This window comes from Myotis myotis, unplaced genomic scaffold, assembly GCF_014108235.1.
Source record: "Myotis myotis isolate mMyoMyo1 unplaced genomic scaffold, mMyoMyo1.p scaffold_m19_p_5, whole genome shotgun sequence".
Classification (NCBI taxonomy): Eukaryota; Metazoa; Chordata; class Mammalia; order Chiroptera; family Vespertilionidae; genus Myotis; species Myotis myotis.
Window position 1 is genome coordinate 51,018,234 of NW_023416357.1, and position 17,906 is coordinate 51,036,139.

The 17,906-nt window shown below is 43.4% G+C and overlaps 1 protein-coding gene across 1 annotated transcript in view; it reads left to right on the forward strand.

The window, feature by feature from the left end:
* Positions 1–17,906, forward strand: part of ADGRV1 (adhesion G protein-coupled receptor V1) — a 459,983-nt gene that overhangs the window by 160,201 nt on the left and 281,876 nt on the right. Inside the window, exons 70-75 of the mRNA XM_036308704.1 lie at positions 550–699; positions 1,715–2,188; positions 7,302–7,445; positions 12,993–13,167; positions 13,794–13,929; positions 15,640–16,634. Coding sequence (XP_036164597.1) covers positions 550–699; positions 1,715–2,188; positions 7,302–7,445; positions 12,993–13,167; positions 13,794–13,929; positions 15,640–16,634 — 2,074 coding nt within the window. The remainder of the gene's footprint in view (positions 1–549; positions 700–1,714; positions 2,189–7,301; positions 7,446–12,992; positions 13,168–13,793; positions 13,930–15,639; positions 16,635–17,906) is intronic.

A 17,906-nucleotide genomic window follows, 5' to 3' on the forward strand; every position in this document is an offset into this window, starting at 1 on the left:
CCCTCTCTCTCCTTCTCTCTCATTTCCTCCCTTTCTCCCTATTTCTCTGGAGAAGTTTGACTGATACAGACCCCAGACAAGAGTATTATCCAAACTTAAAAGATGTCATTTCTCTGCATTGTTTTCAGTAGCCCAAACAATTGGGCACCATAATCTATAAATTGACACATAAAACTAAGTATCACTTGACCTTTTGCCTCTCTGTACCTTATATTATAACCAGTAGAAAGAAGTTAGCAAAAATTAACTGATTAAACAAAACAAATATAAGGCAAAATGAACCTAAATTCAGACATGAAAATACTATCCTTTTGAGATTCTGCAAATTGTAGTTTTCTGGACACTTGTTCCCATTATCCTTGGGGAATAAGAACTTGCTTGTTTTAGGTAACACTCAGTGTAATAAAGAAGGTTTAAAAATCAGATAGCTAGATAGATTTAAGTATTATTTCTATGTCTCTTCCATTTCTTCAGCATTGATTGATTCGTTGGCTACTGTATTTTCATCCATAGTTGTTATGGTATTCACTCTGCTGTTTCTATTTTTAGATACAGAAGTTTGGAGATCCCAATGGAGTGGTTCAGTTCGCTCCCGAGTCTTTGTCTGTGAAGACCTATTTGGAGCCTTCAGCTCTGGAAGGGCCCCTGATCATCACTTTCGTTGTCAAAAGAGTCAAGGGCATTTTTGGAGAGATTAAGGTATCATTTTTCATTTTATTTTTAAGTTGAGCAATAATTTTCTTAACAAACATGGTTGAGAGGGACAGAGAAACGGCGTTGTTCTGGTTAAAGGTTTTCATAAACTCAAGTGACATGAGTTTGAACAGAAGCTGAGAAGTACCTCGGGCTCTCCAGCCAGGCCCCCTTCAGCGATCTCTCCACATTGCATCACAATTAGATTAAAAAGATCTTCCTCACACTTAGGCATGAAGAGTATGATTCAACTGCTTTGTATTTTCTGGTTTGCTACTTTTCCTACTTAAATCCCTGAGTTTTGTAAATTGCTTAATGTATTCTCTTGGGCTTTATTTCTCAATAGAATTTTTTAATATAGCAACTGATTTTTAAGAGATTGCGTTTGAGTGTTTATTGATATAGAACATTTGAAGATGCCCTTGTAAATCATCAAGATACTTGTCTAACCGATCTAGGTTACATATTTGGTGAAATTTCTCAATGAAGTTACCTCTTTTCCTGTAACTGCTACTTGTTCAGTTGAAGTTTTATGGTTTGGAGGGCGAAAATTCTTGGAAAATAACCTTTAATTCTAAGAAATCTAATAGATATTTCCTTATAGTTAAAGAACCGACAAGAACAAATTCTGATGTGAAGTATTTGATTATCTAGTCACATTCACCTTCAGCCACTGTCTGTGGTTTGCTATGGAATGACGTGTGGTACGGCCATTTTAAAGTTAACTTGCTCTTCTTTATCTCTTCAAAATGTTATTCTTTTAGGAGTAGGTAAAATGAGATCTCGTAGTCTTTCCTGCCAGTTGCATACGACAGCCTGAAAGAGTGGAGATACTTTCATGACACAGACGTCACTCCTCTGTACTTTCTAAACTAATAACTGCTTGGAGACTGTGAATATAATGATGCACAGTTAATATTTCCCTTTTGTTTATTAGAAATGAAAACATAATTCAAAGGATTTTGATTCAATTTACTGCATCATATAACATTGTTGGATTTTTTCCCCCCATTTATCTTAGGTTTACTGGGAAATAAGTAGTCAGTTTGACATTATGGGAGACTTTCTCTCTACAAACGGCTTTTTCATCATTGCTGATGGAGAGCGTGAAGTGAGCTTTGATGTTCATTTGCTACCGGATGATGTCCCCGAGATAGAGGAAGCCTACGTGATCCAGCTTGTTTCCGTAGAGGGAGGAGCCGAACTGGACCCGGAAAAATGCATCACGCAGTTCTCTGTTTCTGCAAATGATGACCCACATGGAGTCTTCGCTCTGTATGCAGGTCGCCAGGCAGTGCTCATTGAGCAGGACCTCACCAGGTCCATCCAAATCAACGTAACCCGGCTTGCCGGGACTTTCGGAGATGTGGCTGTTAGATATCGAATATCATCTGATCATAAGGAGCAGCCAGTTGTTCCAGAGAATGCAGAGAGGCAGCTGGTGGTCCAAGACGGTGCCAGCTCTAAAGTGGACACGGTGCCAGTAAAGAGCCAGGTTTGTAGTCTTTCTTGATTTCCTGGTCATTCCAATCAAGCTCCTTCAGTGAGAGCCCTGACTTACCTCAGGATCAGATTAAATCTTATTCGGAAATTATATGTAACCAGGAAAAATGCCTTGGAAAATGCATAGTGATTATTGGGTAATACAAAGAATATAGTATTCACAGATTATAAGTGAATAAGTATATTTCAATTTGGAGATGGGATATTTTTGTCTAGGTAGTAGCAGGCATTTATCTAATCCTTGCAAAGTTCCAGAAATCATTTCAATTGATATACATACACACCCCAATATACACACATGCGCACATACACACACAGACATACACACATGTACATACACTCACAGGATACTTGCTGAAGGGGAGAAATTTAGGCTTTCTTGTGGGACTGGCCTGTGCTCCCTGGAGTTTGGAGGGTCTGCATGAACACAGGGGCTGGTATCTGCTTCTCTTCTTGTGCATCTGTGTGGAAAGTGGCTCTGACTGTCTGTGATGGTAAAAACTAGCAGTGGACAGCTCTGGCAGATGTTTGTGGTGCGAGTGAAAAGAATGTGTGGATTTGCTGTGAGTCCTGTAGGCACCTCAGCAGTCTTTCTCAGTCTGAATCACAGAGAATGATGCGAGTGACTCTTTGTCTTACTCCTCGCGAGGATGTACATAGCTAGTGTCATTCTGTATGCATAGGAGATAAGTTAATTTATTTCATACATGTGATGCATTATGGCACTGGGAATTAATTTTCTCATTGTTGGAAAGGTTACCCCAGAGGTAACCAGATTGAAATAATTCTGGGAAAAATCTGTGGGGTGGATTGTGAAGCTTGGTGAAACATCTTCCTACACATATCTGTGTAACATCACTGTCTAAACACCTTCATGTTATAATTTCTGCTAATGAATACGGGGACATTCCTTCAGCTTTTCTAGGAATAGTTTTATTTTATATATCTTATATTGATACTAAGGTTTCATTTGACACTGAGACATGGCACATTGGTGATTTGACCATTCTGTTCTTTCACTAAGCAATGTGGCAAATACAAAATTATTCTCAGACTGTGTATAGGAAAACCCAAATATGTGATAAATATCACATGGACTGAAACCATTGATCTGCCTAAGTCTGAGGTCGTCTGTTGCCAGTGCTACCTAGGGCATTCTGAAAGATGGTAGTCTTCTTTTGATTTCATTTTGAAAGTTTAATAATCGATATATATAAAGAGCCAGGGGCTGTTACATCCAAAACAACCGAATGGACAACCATACAGGCTGAGTGAGGTGACAAGGCCGGCAGGGGGGGCCATGAGGGGCAACCAGGCTGGCAGGGTTGGCAGTTAGGGGTGACCAGGCCAGTGGGGGGAGCAGTTGGGGGTGACCAAGCTGGCAGGGGGAGCAGTAAGAGGCAACCAGGCTGGTGGGTGGGGCAGTTAGGGGAGACCAGGCTGGCAGAGGGGGGTTGTTGGGGGTGAGCAGGCTGGCTGGGGGGCCGTAAGGGGCAACTGCCGGGAGCCGGTCCATCCTTGCTGTTTCAAAGGACCTGGCATATATGGCATACTGTTCTTAATATGTTTGCTCACCTTCTTGGCACTATGTGTTTTAACCAAGGTCTCCTCTCTGAGAAAGGTTGTTTCCCCAGGTAGGGATTTTCCCCTGAAGTCAGGGAGGGAATAAAACCTCTTAACTAGTGCCAGGTGGGTAATTAATCACTTTAACTACGAACAATCATGCTTAAGCTACATAATCTTTACTCCCTGGAATGGAGATAAGAAACACCCTAACCTTTGTAATAGAGATTGATAGGATTGAATCAACTGGTATAAATACAGATGTAAAAAGACAGCAAGAGACAGAACTTAGAACACAGAACTTAGAACACAGAACTTAGAACTCAGAACTTAGAATACAGAGCTTAGAACACAGAACTAAGAAGACAGAACCTACACAGAACCCAGAGACAGAAGAACTTCGCTGGAGAAAACATGGCAAAAGATCCTGGACTGAACCTGACTACAGAAATTGGCAAGAGAACCCGACTAGAACCTGGTGACTGAACCTGGCTGGAGAACCTGGAGAACCTGGCTGGAGAACCTAGCAAGAGAACATGGACACAGAACCTGGCTGGAGATCCAGACCAGAACTTAGCTGGAGATCCTAAGCAGAACCTCTCTGGAGATCCAGACCAGAACTTGGCTGGAGATCCTGGCTAGGCTGCTGATCAACTGAACACTGTCTCCGTGTCCTTCCTTCTTCGCCGACTCCGTCTACACCTTTGGGGACCCCTGGACCCGCGGGGGCTGGACCCCGGCAGGCAACCATGCTGGCGAGGGGGGCAGTTAGGAATGACCAGGCCAGCGGGTGAGGGCAGTTGGGGGTGACCAGGTTGGCAGGGGGGCAGTTAGGGGCAATCAGGTCTGCAGTCAGAGGTGGTTAGCGGTTATCAGGCTGGCAGTGGAGCCAGTTAGGGGTGATCAAGCAAGCAGGCAGGTGAGCAGTTAGGAGCCAGCAGTCCTGGATGGTGAGAGGGATGCCCAACTGCTGGTTTAGGCCTGATCCCCAATATTGGGCCTAAACCAGCAATCGGACATCCCCCGAGGGATCCTGGATTGGAGAGGGTGCAGGCTGGGGTGAGGGGACGCCCCCCCCCCCCACTCCCGTGCATGAATTTCATGCACCAGGCCTCTAGTATAGTTTATAAAAATACTTAACTTCCCTATTACCTATTTGAATCATCTATGAGTTTTTAATACCTTTTTGAACCTATTTTAATTATTTCTATATTCAAAAGAGAGCCAACAAAAGTTGACTAACTTGTGAACACATGAAAGCTTCCTTTTGCTTTTTTATTTTCACATATTTTACTAGTATTAACATATTTAAAATTGCACAGGTTCCTTCTTTCTCTCACATTTCAGGAATGTGGTGTAGGACTAGACATAGATTATATTAGGTGTTGCTGTGTCTTCCAGGGTAACTGCGTGGGGCAGGGTGTGATGCACACAAACCAAGGGCAGAATATTTCCAGTGGTCCCCTTCTTCCTTCACACCCTGGATATAATGCATTGCTCTCTGAAGTTTGTAAGATACTAGTTACAAGAATTATATACCGCTCTCCTTGTTCTACCTGCCTGGTAAAAATTAAGACCTTGGACAGGTCAGCCGCAGAGCAGGGCAGTAGGTCTTAGAACACAGAAAGTTTCCATTAGGCTCTGAAACTAGAAGACGCTTGGTGCTGATTGAACATCAGGACCTGGGAGTATAAACTGTTGCCTCACCTGGTTAACAGTAGGCTTCTTTTATGAGGTGCATCCTGATGATAAGACTCACTGGCATTGTAAAGAAACAAGTCTAAGTTTAAAATTACTTAAGCTAGAATGCGAGGATTTTACATTTGTGGTTGAGTCATTTATTCAAACATTTATTGAGTGTTCGCCCTGTGCCAGCCATTGCAATAAGCACAGCCGGTACAGAGGTGACAAAGACACAATCTCTGTCGTCCTGTTGCTCCTTGCTAGTGCAGAAGGCCATTAGCCGCAGTTACAAAAGCGTGGGTTCGCGGTGCTGGAGATGTGCGCAGGATATCATGGAGCTGTACGTTCTTTCCATTTGGGCCCAGATGCGATCAGCACGATGGGAGCCAGTAGAACAGTACTGGTGATGCAGTCCTGGAGCAGGGGAGGGCAGGGCATGCTGGAGAACATGCCCCCTCCTAGTCACCGTCAAGGTCCTTGCCAGTGAATCCCCCTGCGTTTCTTCTGCAGCAAACCAGCTTTTCCGCAACTTTGCTGTGACTGCTGTTCGACTTCAATGTCCAGTTACTGTACCCTGGGGATTTGCTGCGGCCACAAGTCTGTGTGTGCTGGCTGCGCTCGAGAGCAGAGCAGCCGGGTGGGGAGGCACAATGACTGGGAGCCTGGCCCTTCCTTCTTTAGGAAATAGGGACCAAAAAATCCTTAGCTGCCCAGCCAGTGAACTGCCTGGGAAAGGGGGCCTACCCTTAGAAGAGAGGTGGGAAACACGGGAGTGAAGGCAGGACACTGTGATTTATTTCTGTTTCCTTAGCACCGTGGAGCCACATGCGGCTCTTTGGCCCCTTGAGTGTGGCTCTTCCTAAGCCTTAGGAGTATCCTAATTAAGTTAATAACAATGTACCTACCTATATAGTTTAAGTTTAAAAAATTTGGCTCTCAAAAGAAATTTCAATCGTTGTACTGTTGATATTTGGCTCTGTTGACTAATGAGTTTGCCGACCACTGCCTTAGCAATTGACCTATGATTCATGTTCAGTGAATGCCATTTGGACAAAAATGAAGATGGATTGAATGAACGAGGCATCTGTTCCCCTCATGTCGCGGAACATTTGAAATCACTATGGTACATATTTTGCACATTTGGAGGGTGTGATGTACATTTAAGAACATTATCTTTAAAAAAAGAATGGATTCCACAGAAGTGGTTATTTATACATTCAGTAAAGACGTACAGAGTTTTTAGCAATATTCCAGGTTATGTGGTAACTTGCCGATCCATTATCAACAACAGTATTTCTGTGGGAAAATGTATTGTATAGTTAAAAATAATCTTTTAGAGAAACATCAATTTTAAAAGTCAGGCTTTCCCCTATTTTGTTGGATTCTAAAACTTTGAAAATTGATATTTAATACATGGCACTAGTAATTATTTGTCAAATATTCAAATAATAAGTGCACCTAAATCATTATCCATTTTGAGTAAATATGGATTATTAGTTACTGTCCATGAAGAGGCTTTTCTGGTTTTAGAAGCTGACACTATTCACCTGTGGGCTCCTTCCATTCCTGTGGCACATGATTCTATCACTAATAGTTCTTGTGAGTCTCATTTCTGAGACCACTTGGGAACCATGGAGAATTCGCACATTTGTGTTTTATATACTCTTGTTACTATCACTCTTCACCCTACAGTCTCCCTAACAGTGATTTGTTTTATAACATGAATGAAAGGGCATAGATTGATGGAACAGATACAAACGTATGCTGAGGTCATGTGCTAATGACTTATGCCAATGTCGGCATTTTTCTCTGAAAGTTATTTTTTAATACTTAAAGTCATGGATACTGTTTGTTTATAGGTCTTTCTATCACTGGGCTCTAATTTCACTTTGCAACTGGTGACTGTGATGCTTGTTGGTGGACGTTCCTATGGCGTGCCAAAAATTCTCCAGGAAGCCAAATCCGCCGTCCTACCTGTCCCCGAGAAAGCTGCCAATTCTCAGGTAATTGGCCCTGGGTGTGGTACTATCTGGATACCACCAGGGGGCAACATTTATAGGAAGGACTAAGATTCAGAGAATTTTTTAATATTCACTATTACCATAAATCATCCCATCTGGCGGGGGGATGGGTGGAAAAGGTGAAAGGGATTAAGAAGTACAAATTGCCAGTTATTCAGTAGTCACGAAGATATAAAGTACAGCATAAGGAATATAGTCAACAATATTGTAATAACCCTGTATGGTATCATATGGATACTAGATTTATCAAAGTGATCACTGTAAGGTATATAAATGCCTAATCACTATATTATACACCTGAAACTAATATAATACTGTATCTGTAGTTGAAAAATAAATTTAAATTTAAAAATAAAACAAAAATCTAAGTAATCCTATGAATATCAAAGTAGACATTATGGATATACCATATGAAAACAGTTTGTCAATTTTTGACTTTAGGTAGAATAATATATTTCCTTTTTGGAGTTTTAGAAGGATTGTATCTTGTAAAATTTGAATGTAAAGTATAGAATTATAAAATAACATCACTTTGAGTCAGAATTTCCAAGGTTTTTTTCTTGATATTAAATATTTATTTATTTATTTATTTATTTTTTAAATTAAATCTTTATTGTTCAGATTATTACATTTGTTCCTCCCCCCCCCCCATAACTCCCCTCCTCCCAGTTCCCGTCCCACCCTCCGCCCTCACTCCCCACCCACTATCCTCATCCATAGGTGCACGATTTTTGTCCAGTCTCTTCCCGCATCTCCCACACCCCTTTCCCCCCCAAGAATAGTCAGTCCATTCCCTTTCTATGTCCCTGATTCTATTATAATCACCAGTTCATTCTTTCATCAGATTATTTATTCACTTGATTCTTAGATTCACTTGTTGATAGATGCATATTTGTTGTTCATAATTTGTATCTTTACCTTTTTCTTCTTCTTCCTCTTCTTAAAGGATACCTTTCAGCATTTCATATAATACTGGTTTGGTGGTGATGAACTCCTTTAGCTTTTCCTTATCTGTGAAGCTCTTTATCTGACCTTCCGTTCTGAATGATAGCTTTGCTGGATAAAGTAATCTTGGTTGTAGGTTCTTGGTATTCATCACTTTGAATATTTCTTGCCACTCCCTTCTGGCCTGCAAAGTTTCTGTTGAGAAATCAGCTGACAGTCGTATGGGTATTCCCTTGTAGGTAACTGGGTTTCTTTCTCTTGCTGTTTTTAAGATTCTCTCTTTATCTTTTGCTCTTGGCATTTTAATTATGATGTGTCTTGGTGTGGTCCTCTTTGGATTCCTTTTGTTTGGTGTTCTCCGCGCTCTTTGGACCTGTAAGTCCATTTCTTTCACCAGGTGGGGGAAGTTTTCTGTCATTATTTCTTCAAATAGATTTTCAATATCTTGCTCTCTCTCATCTTCTGGCACCCCTATAATTCTGATGTTGGTACGCTTGAAGCTGTCCCAGAGGCTCCTTACACTATCCTCGCATTTTTGGATTCTTTTTTCATTTTGCTTTTCCGGTTGGGTGTTTTTTGCTTCCTCGCATTTCAAATCATTGACTTGATTCTTGCGCTCCTCTGGTCTGCTGTCGGGAGTCTGTATAATATTCGTTATTTCAGTCCATGTATGCTTAATTTCTAGTTGGTTCCCCAATATAACATCGAGGGTCTCATTATTTTTCTTGTAGATCTCATTAAGTTTATCGGCGGCTTCTATACAGTTCTTGAGAGACCTTAAAAGTGTGGTTCTGAACTCTATATCTTCCATTGACAATTTTGTCCTGTTTCTTTGTCTCCGCATTTTGTTATGCTTTCTTGGTGCACCCCCTAGTGGTCTTTGTGCGCAGTCTTATAGTTAAACCTTGATTGTTGTAGCTAATTCCAGGGAGGGTTTGGCCTCCAGGCCAAGTGGCTGTGAGAATCAGCTGTGTCTGGAGTGAGAGAACTTCTGTCCTCTAGGGAGGTGCTAACCTAGCCTTTGCCTGAGGCTATCCGGCAAATGCCTCTGTGCAGGGCTTGGGCAGGGCGGGTCGCACAGGATCAACAGGGTGGGCTGGAGAGAGCAGTTATGGCGGCTCTCAGTCCTGTCCCCAGGGGCTCTGCCTCTCTGAGTCCCAGCACCCGCTGCAAACCTCGGAGGGAAAGCTGCACTCGCTCTGACCGAAGCCAGACAGTCCCGCTTCTCCCGTTTGAGTCTGGGTCCCTAAAGACTTGCCTGTATCTGGAGCTCAGAGTCTGCGACTCCCTCCCGATTGAAAACGCCAACCGTGCCCTCCGCCGCCAGCCCACTCCCGCACTCCGCACCTCAGAATTTGACTTCAGCACTGCGCCTCCTCTGAGTGTCCGTATGCGTTTCTCTTCCCTCCTAGTTGTAGGACTTCCACTCAGCCAGCGTTCCTGTGGTTCTGGGTGATGTCCGTTCCGTTTTTTGGTTTCACTTTTGAAGTAGTTGTTCAAGGCAGCAAACTCCGGCGTTAACCTATGCCACCATCTTGGTTCTCTCCTGATATTAAATATTTAATATTGCAGTATTTTATATTAAACTAGAGGCCTGGTGCACGAATTTGTGCACAAGTGGGGTCGCTCAGCCTGGCCAGCGATTGGAGCCTATTGGGGCTGTGGGAGGTTGGCCGGCCAGGGTGAGGGGCTGGTGGGAGGGAATGTGGGAGGTTGGCTGTGGGAGCACACTGACCACCAGGGGGCAGCTCCTGCATTGAGCATCTTCCCATGGCGGTCAGTGTGCGTCATAGTGACAGGTCGACTGATCATTCAGTCCCTTAGGCTTTTATATATATAGACTAGAGGCCCGGTGCACAAAAATTTGTGCACTCTGGGGGGAGGGGGGGTCGCTCAGCCCGGCCTGTGCCCTCTTGCAGTCTGGGACCCCTCGGGAGATAGCGACCTGCTGGCTTAGGCCTGCTCCCGGGTGGCAGAGGGCAGGCCCAATCCTTAGGTGCAGCCCCTGGTCGGGCTCAGAGCAGGGCAGATTGGGGAGTTGGGGCACCGCCCCCTGTCATGCTCAGAGCAGGGCGATCAGGAGGTTGTGATGCCACCCTCAGTCACGCTCAGGGTAGGGCCGATTGGGGGGTTGGGGCACCGTCCCCTGTCACACTCAAGGCAGGTTCGATGGGGAGGTTGCGGCGCTACCCCCTGTCACGCACAGAGCAGGACCAATCAGGGGGTTGGGGCACTGCCCCCTGTCACTCACAGAGCAGGGCCCATCAGGGGTGTTGGGGCTCTATACCCTGTCACTCACAGAGCAGGGCCGATCAGGGGGTTGGGGCACTGCCACTCTCACACTCAGGGCAGGGCCGATGGGGAGGTTATGGCTCTACCCCGTCACACACAGAGCAGGGCCTGTGGGGGGGGGGCGCCGCACCCTCTCACACACAGATCAGGGCCGATTAGGGGGTTGGGGCACTGCACCCTGTCACACACACAGCCGCAGGGCGATCAGGGGGTTGGGGAGCTCCCCCTAACAGGCACAGAGCAGGGCTGATCAGGGGGTTGGAGCGCCTTCCCCTGTCACGAACAGAGCAGGGTGGATAGGGAGGTTGTGGCCCCGCCCCCCGTCACACACACAGCCGCAGGGCGATCAGGGGGTTTGAGCGCTGCCCCCTATCACGCTGATCCCGGTGCTGGGAGGTATATTACCCTTTTACTATATAGGGTAGAGGCCTGGTGCACGGGTGGGTGCCGGCTGGTTTGCCCTGAAGGGTTTCCTGGATCAGGGTGGGGATCCCCACTGGGGTGCCTGGCCAGCCTGGGTGAGGGGATGATGGCTGTTTTCAGCTGGTCACACATCCTTCAGGGTGGGGGTCCTCACTTGGGTGCCTGGCCAGCCTGGGTGAGGGGATGATGGCTGTTTGCAGCTGGTCACACATCCTTCAGGGTGGGGGTCTCCACTGGGGTGCCTGGCCAGCCTGGGTGAGGGGATAATGGCTGTTTGAAGCTGGTCATACACCCTTCAGGGTGGGGGTCTCCACTGGGGTGCCTGGCCAGTCTGGGTGAGGGGCTGAGGCCTGTTTTCAGGCTGGGGGTGACTGAAGCTCCCAACCGCTCCTTTTTTTCTTTTTTTCTTTTTTATTCTGGGCCAGCTTTAGCTTTGAGGCTTGGCTCCAGCTCTTAGGCCTCTGCTGCTGAAAGTAGGTTTTTGGCCTTTGCTTACAATGTTGCGATCCTGCTGGCTGAAGCCCGGCATACTAAAGCAGATTTCTGGGGTTTTGTTTAGCTTCTATATTTGTTACATAGTTGCTTAGAGTTGCAGCTCAGAGGCCTGCAGCGGCAGACGGGGAATGTTGGAGTCCTCCGTCACTGAAGCAAGCAAGCCTCATGTTAGTTTCAAGCTGCCTGGCTGCCAGCCGCCATCTTGGCTGGCAGTTAATTTGCATATTGCCCTGATTAGCCAATGGGAAGGGTAGCGGTTGTACGCCAATTACCATGTTTCTCTTTTATTAGATAGGATAATTAGAATTAGAATGAAACATCAGTTAATATTTCAGTCTTTTTCATCTACTAAACTTGTGAATATTTGCCTTTCATTTTTGAGGCTCCTATGGCAAGTTTGTGCTGATATAGGCATAGTGGTTGAGCACTGACCTATAAACCAGGAGGTCATGGTTTGATTCCCAGTCAGGGCACATACCCAAGTTGTGTGCTCAATCCCCAGTAGGGGGCGTGCAGGAGGCAGCCAATCAGTGATTCTCATCATTGATGTTTCCATCTCTCCCTCCCTCTCCCTTCCTCTCTGAAATAAATAAAAATATATTTTTTAAAAAATGAAGAGAAAAAAATAAAATGGGGAGAATGAGTCTTAATATAGAATTGTTGATCATGTAGTATCCCAAATTTATAGATAATGGGACCAAAAGAGGTAAACTGATTTGTCCAAATAAAGCCAGGAATCTGGTTTTATTCTTACTCATTGACCAGAAGTTAATTCATCTATAAATAATTTATAAATCTCAGGGTACCCTGGGAAGGTTTCCCTTAAAGAAAATATCTTACTTTATGTGAATGAAAAAGATGACTGTTTAAAAAAATCTTTGATGCTTTCTTGTCCTCAAAAATAAAAAAAAGATATTCAATTGAATCAAAAATCTAAAAGAACCTTAATAAAAAAAAATCTAGTTCCTGGTGCTCATTTTATAAACAATATATTATTATGTCTTAGAAAGAAGTCAAATTTCAGTTCTAGACAAATTGGGTTTCATAAAGACCCATGAACAAGTCATACTACACTGCCAGTTTTAATCCTTTGCTTTCATTTAACCATAATTACATTTGTCTTTTTGGATATTGTTATTCAAAGGACTACATTTTGATTTAAAGAAATAAAGCTATATACTATAGTTAAAATTACAAAATAGAATAAATTATCAAGTCTCATGTCATTTCTTAAATATTACTCTTTAATTGAATATATTCTAAAACAGGAAAAATATATTGTGTAAACAAAGAGGAAGCTGACTTTTAATCTACTCTCCAGAAAACAAGGGTCTATAGAGAGAAGTTGAATATTCTCAGCATGTTTTCCCTCAGGTGGGATTTGAATCGAACGCCTTTCCCCTCACGGACATCACTGCCGGAACAAGCCACGTGGCGATTTCTAGGAGAGGCACCTACGGCTCCATCATGGTTTCCTGGGTGGCCGGATATGCTCCTGGGTTAGAAGTGCCTGAATTCATTGTTGTTGGCAACATGACCCCGAAACTGGGTGAGTTGTAGGTTTTCTAAGATCTGCTCTGTAACACATGGAGGTATGTAATTGGCCTCTAATTTTCTTGGGTCTTCCTTATTCTGGGAAAATGACCTGTTTGTTTTGTAATATAGCTTGGTGAGGATGAGAGAAAGTTTATTCAGTCAAATTAAAAATTTCATACCTCACCGGAAATAGTGGTCACTAAGCTCACTTTATACATCAGGAGTTTGTTAAAGGCAGTTCTAAAAACTTAGATTGGATCATACAATAATAAAATGAAAAAGGCACACCTTTGTGTTCATGTACATGTTCACCTGAATATTTGACAGTAGAGCAACTGTTACTTAATCTACTTTCTTTTTCAATTATACCATTAGTTTTATGAGGTCAGTGAGATGAAATGTTAGAGGGTTTGACCTGGACCAGGGATTGAAGACAGGGTAGAGGAGGCAGCGTTTATGTGTTTTAGCAAGCTTGCTGTACGTTTATTTCCCTCTTTCCCCACCTTTAAAATGTTTCTCTTTTCGTAGCCTGTAATAGAATTTTGGAAAAGGGAATATTTCACTACATCTTTAAGAGCCGAATCCCCATTGAAGAACTCAGAAAGGATACCCTACTTCCCTTTTCATGTTTCCTTCCAGGGAGCCTTTCCTTTTCCCACGGAGAACAAAGTAAAGGCGTCTTGTTGTGGACGTTTCCCAGCCCTGGCCAGCCAGAGGCCTTTGTCCTTCACCTCTCAGGAGTCCAGAGCAGTGCCCCTGGCGGGGCCGAGCTTAGGTGAGATGTCTCTGAAGAACAATCTGGAATGTATCTGTTGAAACAGAAAAACACACACACAAGAAAACAACAAAAACAAAACACGCCACGAGATCACTTTCCCTGAAGCAGATGCCAGAACAGTTTGTTGTGGAGTACCGCATGGCCTGCATGCCAGAGATGCCATGGGGCCAGGCCGACTTCCACAGAGGGAGGCACCGCCACCCTTCGCCTTGCAGACAGTTCACCACCATGGCCTCTAATTCCAGAGGGTTGGCCCGGGGTAACATCTCCAATAAGAAACGGAATGGCAAAGTCACCTATTTTCAAAGGGGCTGTCTTTTTAGAAGTAACTGGAAAATACCTGCTTTCCCCCCAGGGATTCAGAGTAAGAAGCAGCTGTCACAATAGAGTAATAATATGACTTCTGCCATTGGCTCTTTTGAATTTAATTTAAATCAGAATACTTGCAGATAAATATGTTCAAGTCAAAAGCAATTTACTTTTCTCATGGTTGGGAAGGGCTTGATCAAAACAGTAGAGGGCAGACTTTAGCACAGACTTATGGAGTTAGTCTTGCCACTTACTTGCCACAAGTTAGCTCATTTTGCCACTTACTTGCTGTGTGACTTGGGGAGCATTACAGGATCTTTCTGTTCTTCAGTTTACTTATTTAGAAAGTGGGAGGGAAATGTATGGGTAAAATTGGTGTGTGTTCAAGTGTGTTTCTGTATATAATATGTTCATGTGTGGGAGACACTGGTTGGTAGCATCACATATGGCTTTAGTTCATACTTTTGTCATTTCAAAAGTGTTTGGCTATAGAATGTATTTTAGGGCAACAAATTCAAATGCTTTTTGCTTTAAGAATGATATGTGTTTACTCTTATTCTTCACAGCAGCCGTATGACATAGATACTATTTTTAGTCCTATTTTATAGATAAAGAAAGCGAGTCACATATAGATTATGTAACATACCTAGTGTCACACAGATAATAATGGTTGGGGCCATGATTTGAATCTAGCTCTTAACCATTGTGCTATCTGTTATCAGTGCTTTACTATAGAGAGTGGTGGACCCTAGAGTGTCCTTCCTTAAAGGCATTCAAATTCAGAAAAAAACCCAAAAACTGTTAGTCAAAGAAAATATGCCTGAGGTCTGGATTAGGCTGATGATACTTCTGACATAATCATTAACTCACAACAAAACTCTACAGGATTAAAGCTAAGGATTAATCATGCAGGCATGGAAGTTTTCCTCCAGTCCACATATAAAATCCCAGTAGCATTTGTGTGAGGGAATTGGCCCATTATGATGCAAGGATTTTGCATCCAGCAAGGGCAACTATTTCTATTTGGTAGATAAGAAACCTGGCTGACGTCCAGAACGTTCTAAGAAGTTGTGGTTTCCTGTGCACTGATCATAACAGAGAGCCTAGCGTGTCAGACCTTTCAGAGAGCTGCTCTGGGCTGACTGGAGAAGCAGAGCAGGCACCTCTGAGCTCCTCACTTCGCTCAAACGTGTGAGGGCCCCTTGCCACTGACAGCAACTCCTGTTCTTACATTTCTCGTGCTCTGATTTATTCATCAGCAAGTACTAGGGTTTTATGGAATCTGAAAGGGCATGTCATTTTTAAGATGCCCTCCTGCACAGCATCTTAAATACGTGAAAAATGAATCTCTGCTGTGGTATTTCTATTTTCATCAATTCTTTTTTTTTTTTTTTCCAGATCAGGTTTCACTGTTGCCGAAATTGAGCCAATGGGAATCTTTCAGTTTTCCCCTAGTTCAAGGCATATCGTCGTGTCAGAGGGTACTCAGGTGATCAGATTACATGTACAAAGACTCTTTGGGTTCCACGGCAATCTTATTAAAGTCTCCTATCAGACAACCGCAGGGAGTGCCAAGCCATGGGAAGATTTTGAGCCTGTTCAGAACGGGGAGCTGCTTTTTCAGAAATTCCAAGCCGAGGTCCATTTTGAAATAATCATTATTAATGACCAGCTTCCTGAGATAGAAGAATTTTTTTACATTAATCTAACCGCAGTAGAAATGAAAGGATTGCAGAAGTTTACAAACACCAACTGGCGCCCGCGCCTGAGTCTGGATTTCAGTGTGGCAGTGATCACAATACGGGATGACGATGACGCAGGAACTGACTCCACCGCACACCCCGACGTGACCAAGGTAACTGCCACTCCACAGCCAACGGCAGTGGCAGCCGCCGATACTGGGGCAACTGCGAGCCCTGTCATCCGGCCCGAGACGGCCACTGGAACTGCGAATGTTTTCATTCATGGAGCCTTTAGTCTTGGGCCGCCCATTGTTTACGTGGAGGAGGACATGAAGAATGGGACACTGAACGCAGCAGAGATTCTTATCCGAAGAACTGGTGGCTCTACTGGCAATGTCAGTGTAACAGTTAAAACTTTCGGTGGAAGATCTGCTCAGAAGGAACCACATGCATTGCCCTTTCATGATGCCTATGGACTGTCCAACCTAACGTGGGCGGTAGAAGAGGAGGACTTTGCAGAACAAACTCTCATCCTTACATTTGCAGATGGAGAAAGAGAACGGAAAGTATTGGTTCAAATTTTGGACGATGATGAGCCCGAGGGGCAGGAATTCTTCTACGTTTTTCTCACAGACCCACGAGGGGGAGCACAGATTGTGACGGGGAAGGATGACACCGGGTTTGCAGCTTTTGCCATGATCATTATCACAGGTACCTCTCTGGAGGGATGGAGAGAAAAAGGTACCACTTTTGTGGTGTAGGATTTTTTTAAAAGATCTATCTTTAATTAAAAGAGTGAATTATTTGAATTATTATAGTAATTCATTAAACATTGTTTTCCCAGACTTGTAGACAGAGAGCAGACTGGTGGTTGCCAAAGGGGGGCAAGGTTAGGGCAGTGGTCGGCAAACTGCGGCTCGCGAGCCACATGCAGTTCTTTGGCCCCTTGTGTGTGGCTCTTCCACAAAATACCACTTGCAGGCGCGCACGTACAGTGCAATTGAAACTTCGTGGCCCATGTGCAGAAGTCGGTATTTTGTGGAAGAGCCACACTCAAGGGACCAAAGAGCTGCATGTGGATCGCGAGCCGCAGTTTGCCGACCACTGGGTTAGGGGATTGGGTGAAAGAGGGGAAGGGGTTAAGAAATACAGAAGATAGTTATAAAATATCCATGGGGATCTAAAGTACAGTATAGGAAATATAGTCAATATTTTGATAACCATCTATGGTGCTATGTGGGTATTGACAATATCAGGGGAAGCACTTTGTAAAGTATGTAATTATCCAACCACTATGCTGTATACCTGAAATTGATACAAAACAATATTGAAAGTAAACTGTAATTGACAAATAAAAATGGGTAAAAAAACAACAAAGAAAACCACATAGTCTTCCTATGGCATGGACCCATACCATGAACACACGATGCTGTTCTGAGGTGCTAGGCTAGAATTGAATGGACTGTAAATGTCACTTAGCTCAGAGCTAGTTAAACAATCTATATTTTCACAATATATGGAAAACCTTAAACATACATAAGTCCATGTTCTTCTTCTGAAATATACTTAATTTAGTCATCCAAGTACACAATTGCCTATCCTGTTTTGAATGCTCATTCTGGATTACCCAACCACTTTCAATAATCCATCCCAAAGTCTAAGAACTCATTATCAAGAAATTCTTTGTATCTGTTGGGAAACAGATTAAAACTATCTTCTTTTGCTTTTGTTTTGGACCAATGCAGTATATTACATATCTTTTTTTACTATTGAGTGTACATATTATAATAGCTTAAAATATGATGACTTTTTAAAGAATTTCTCATGTAGCTTATAAAATATTTTGGTGATAATTTGCAATTTTCTTCTGAAATCATACTATATTTCTTTAGGTAGGCTAGCTCGTCTTGTCAATACATTACAGTAAGTATTTGCCTACTCTGTTGTTTTACACAGACATTTATGAGCTTTACACAGTGCTGA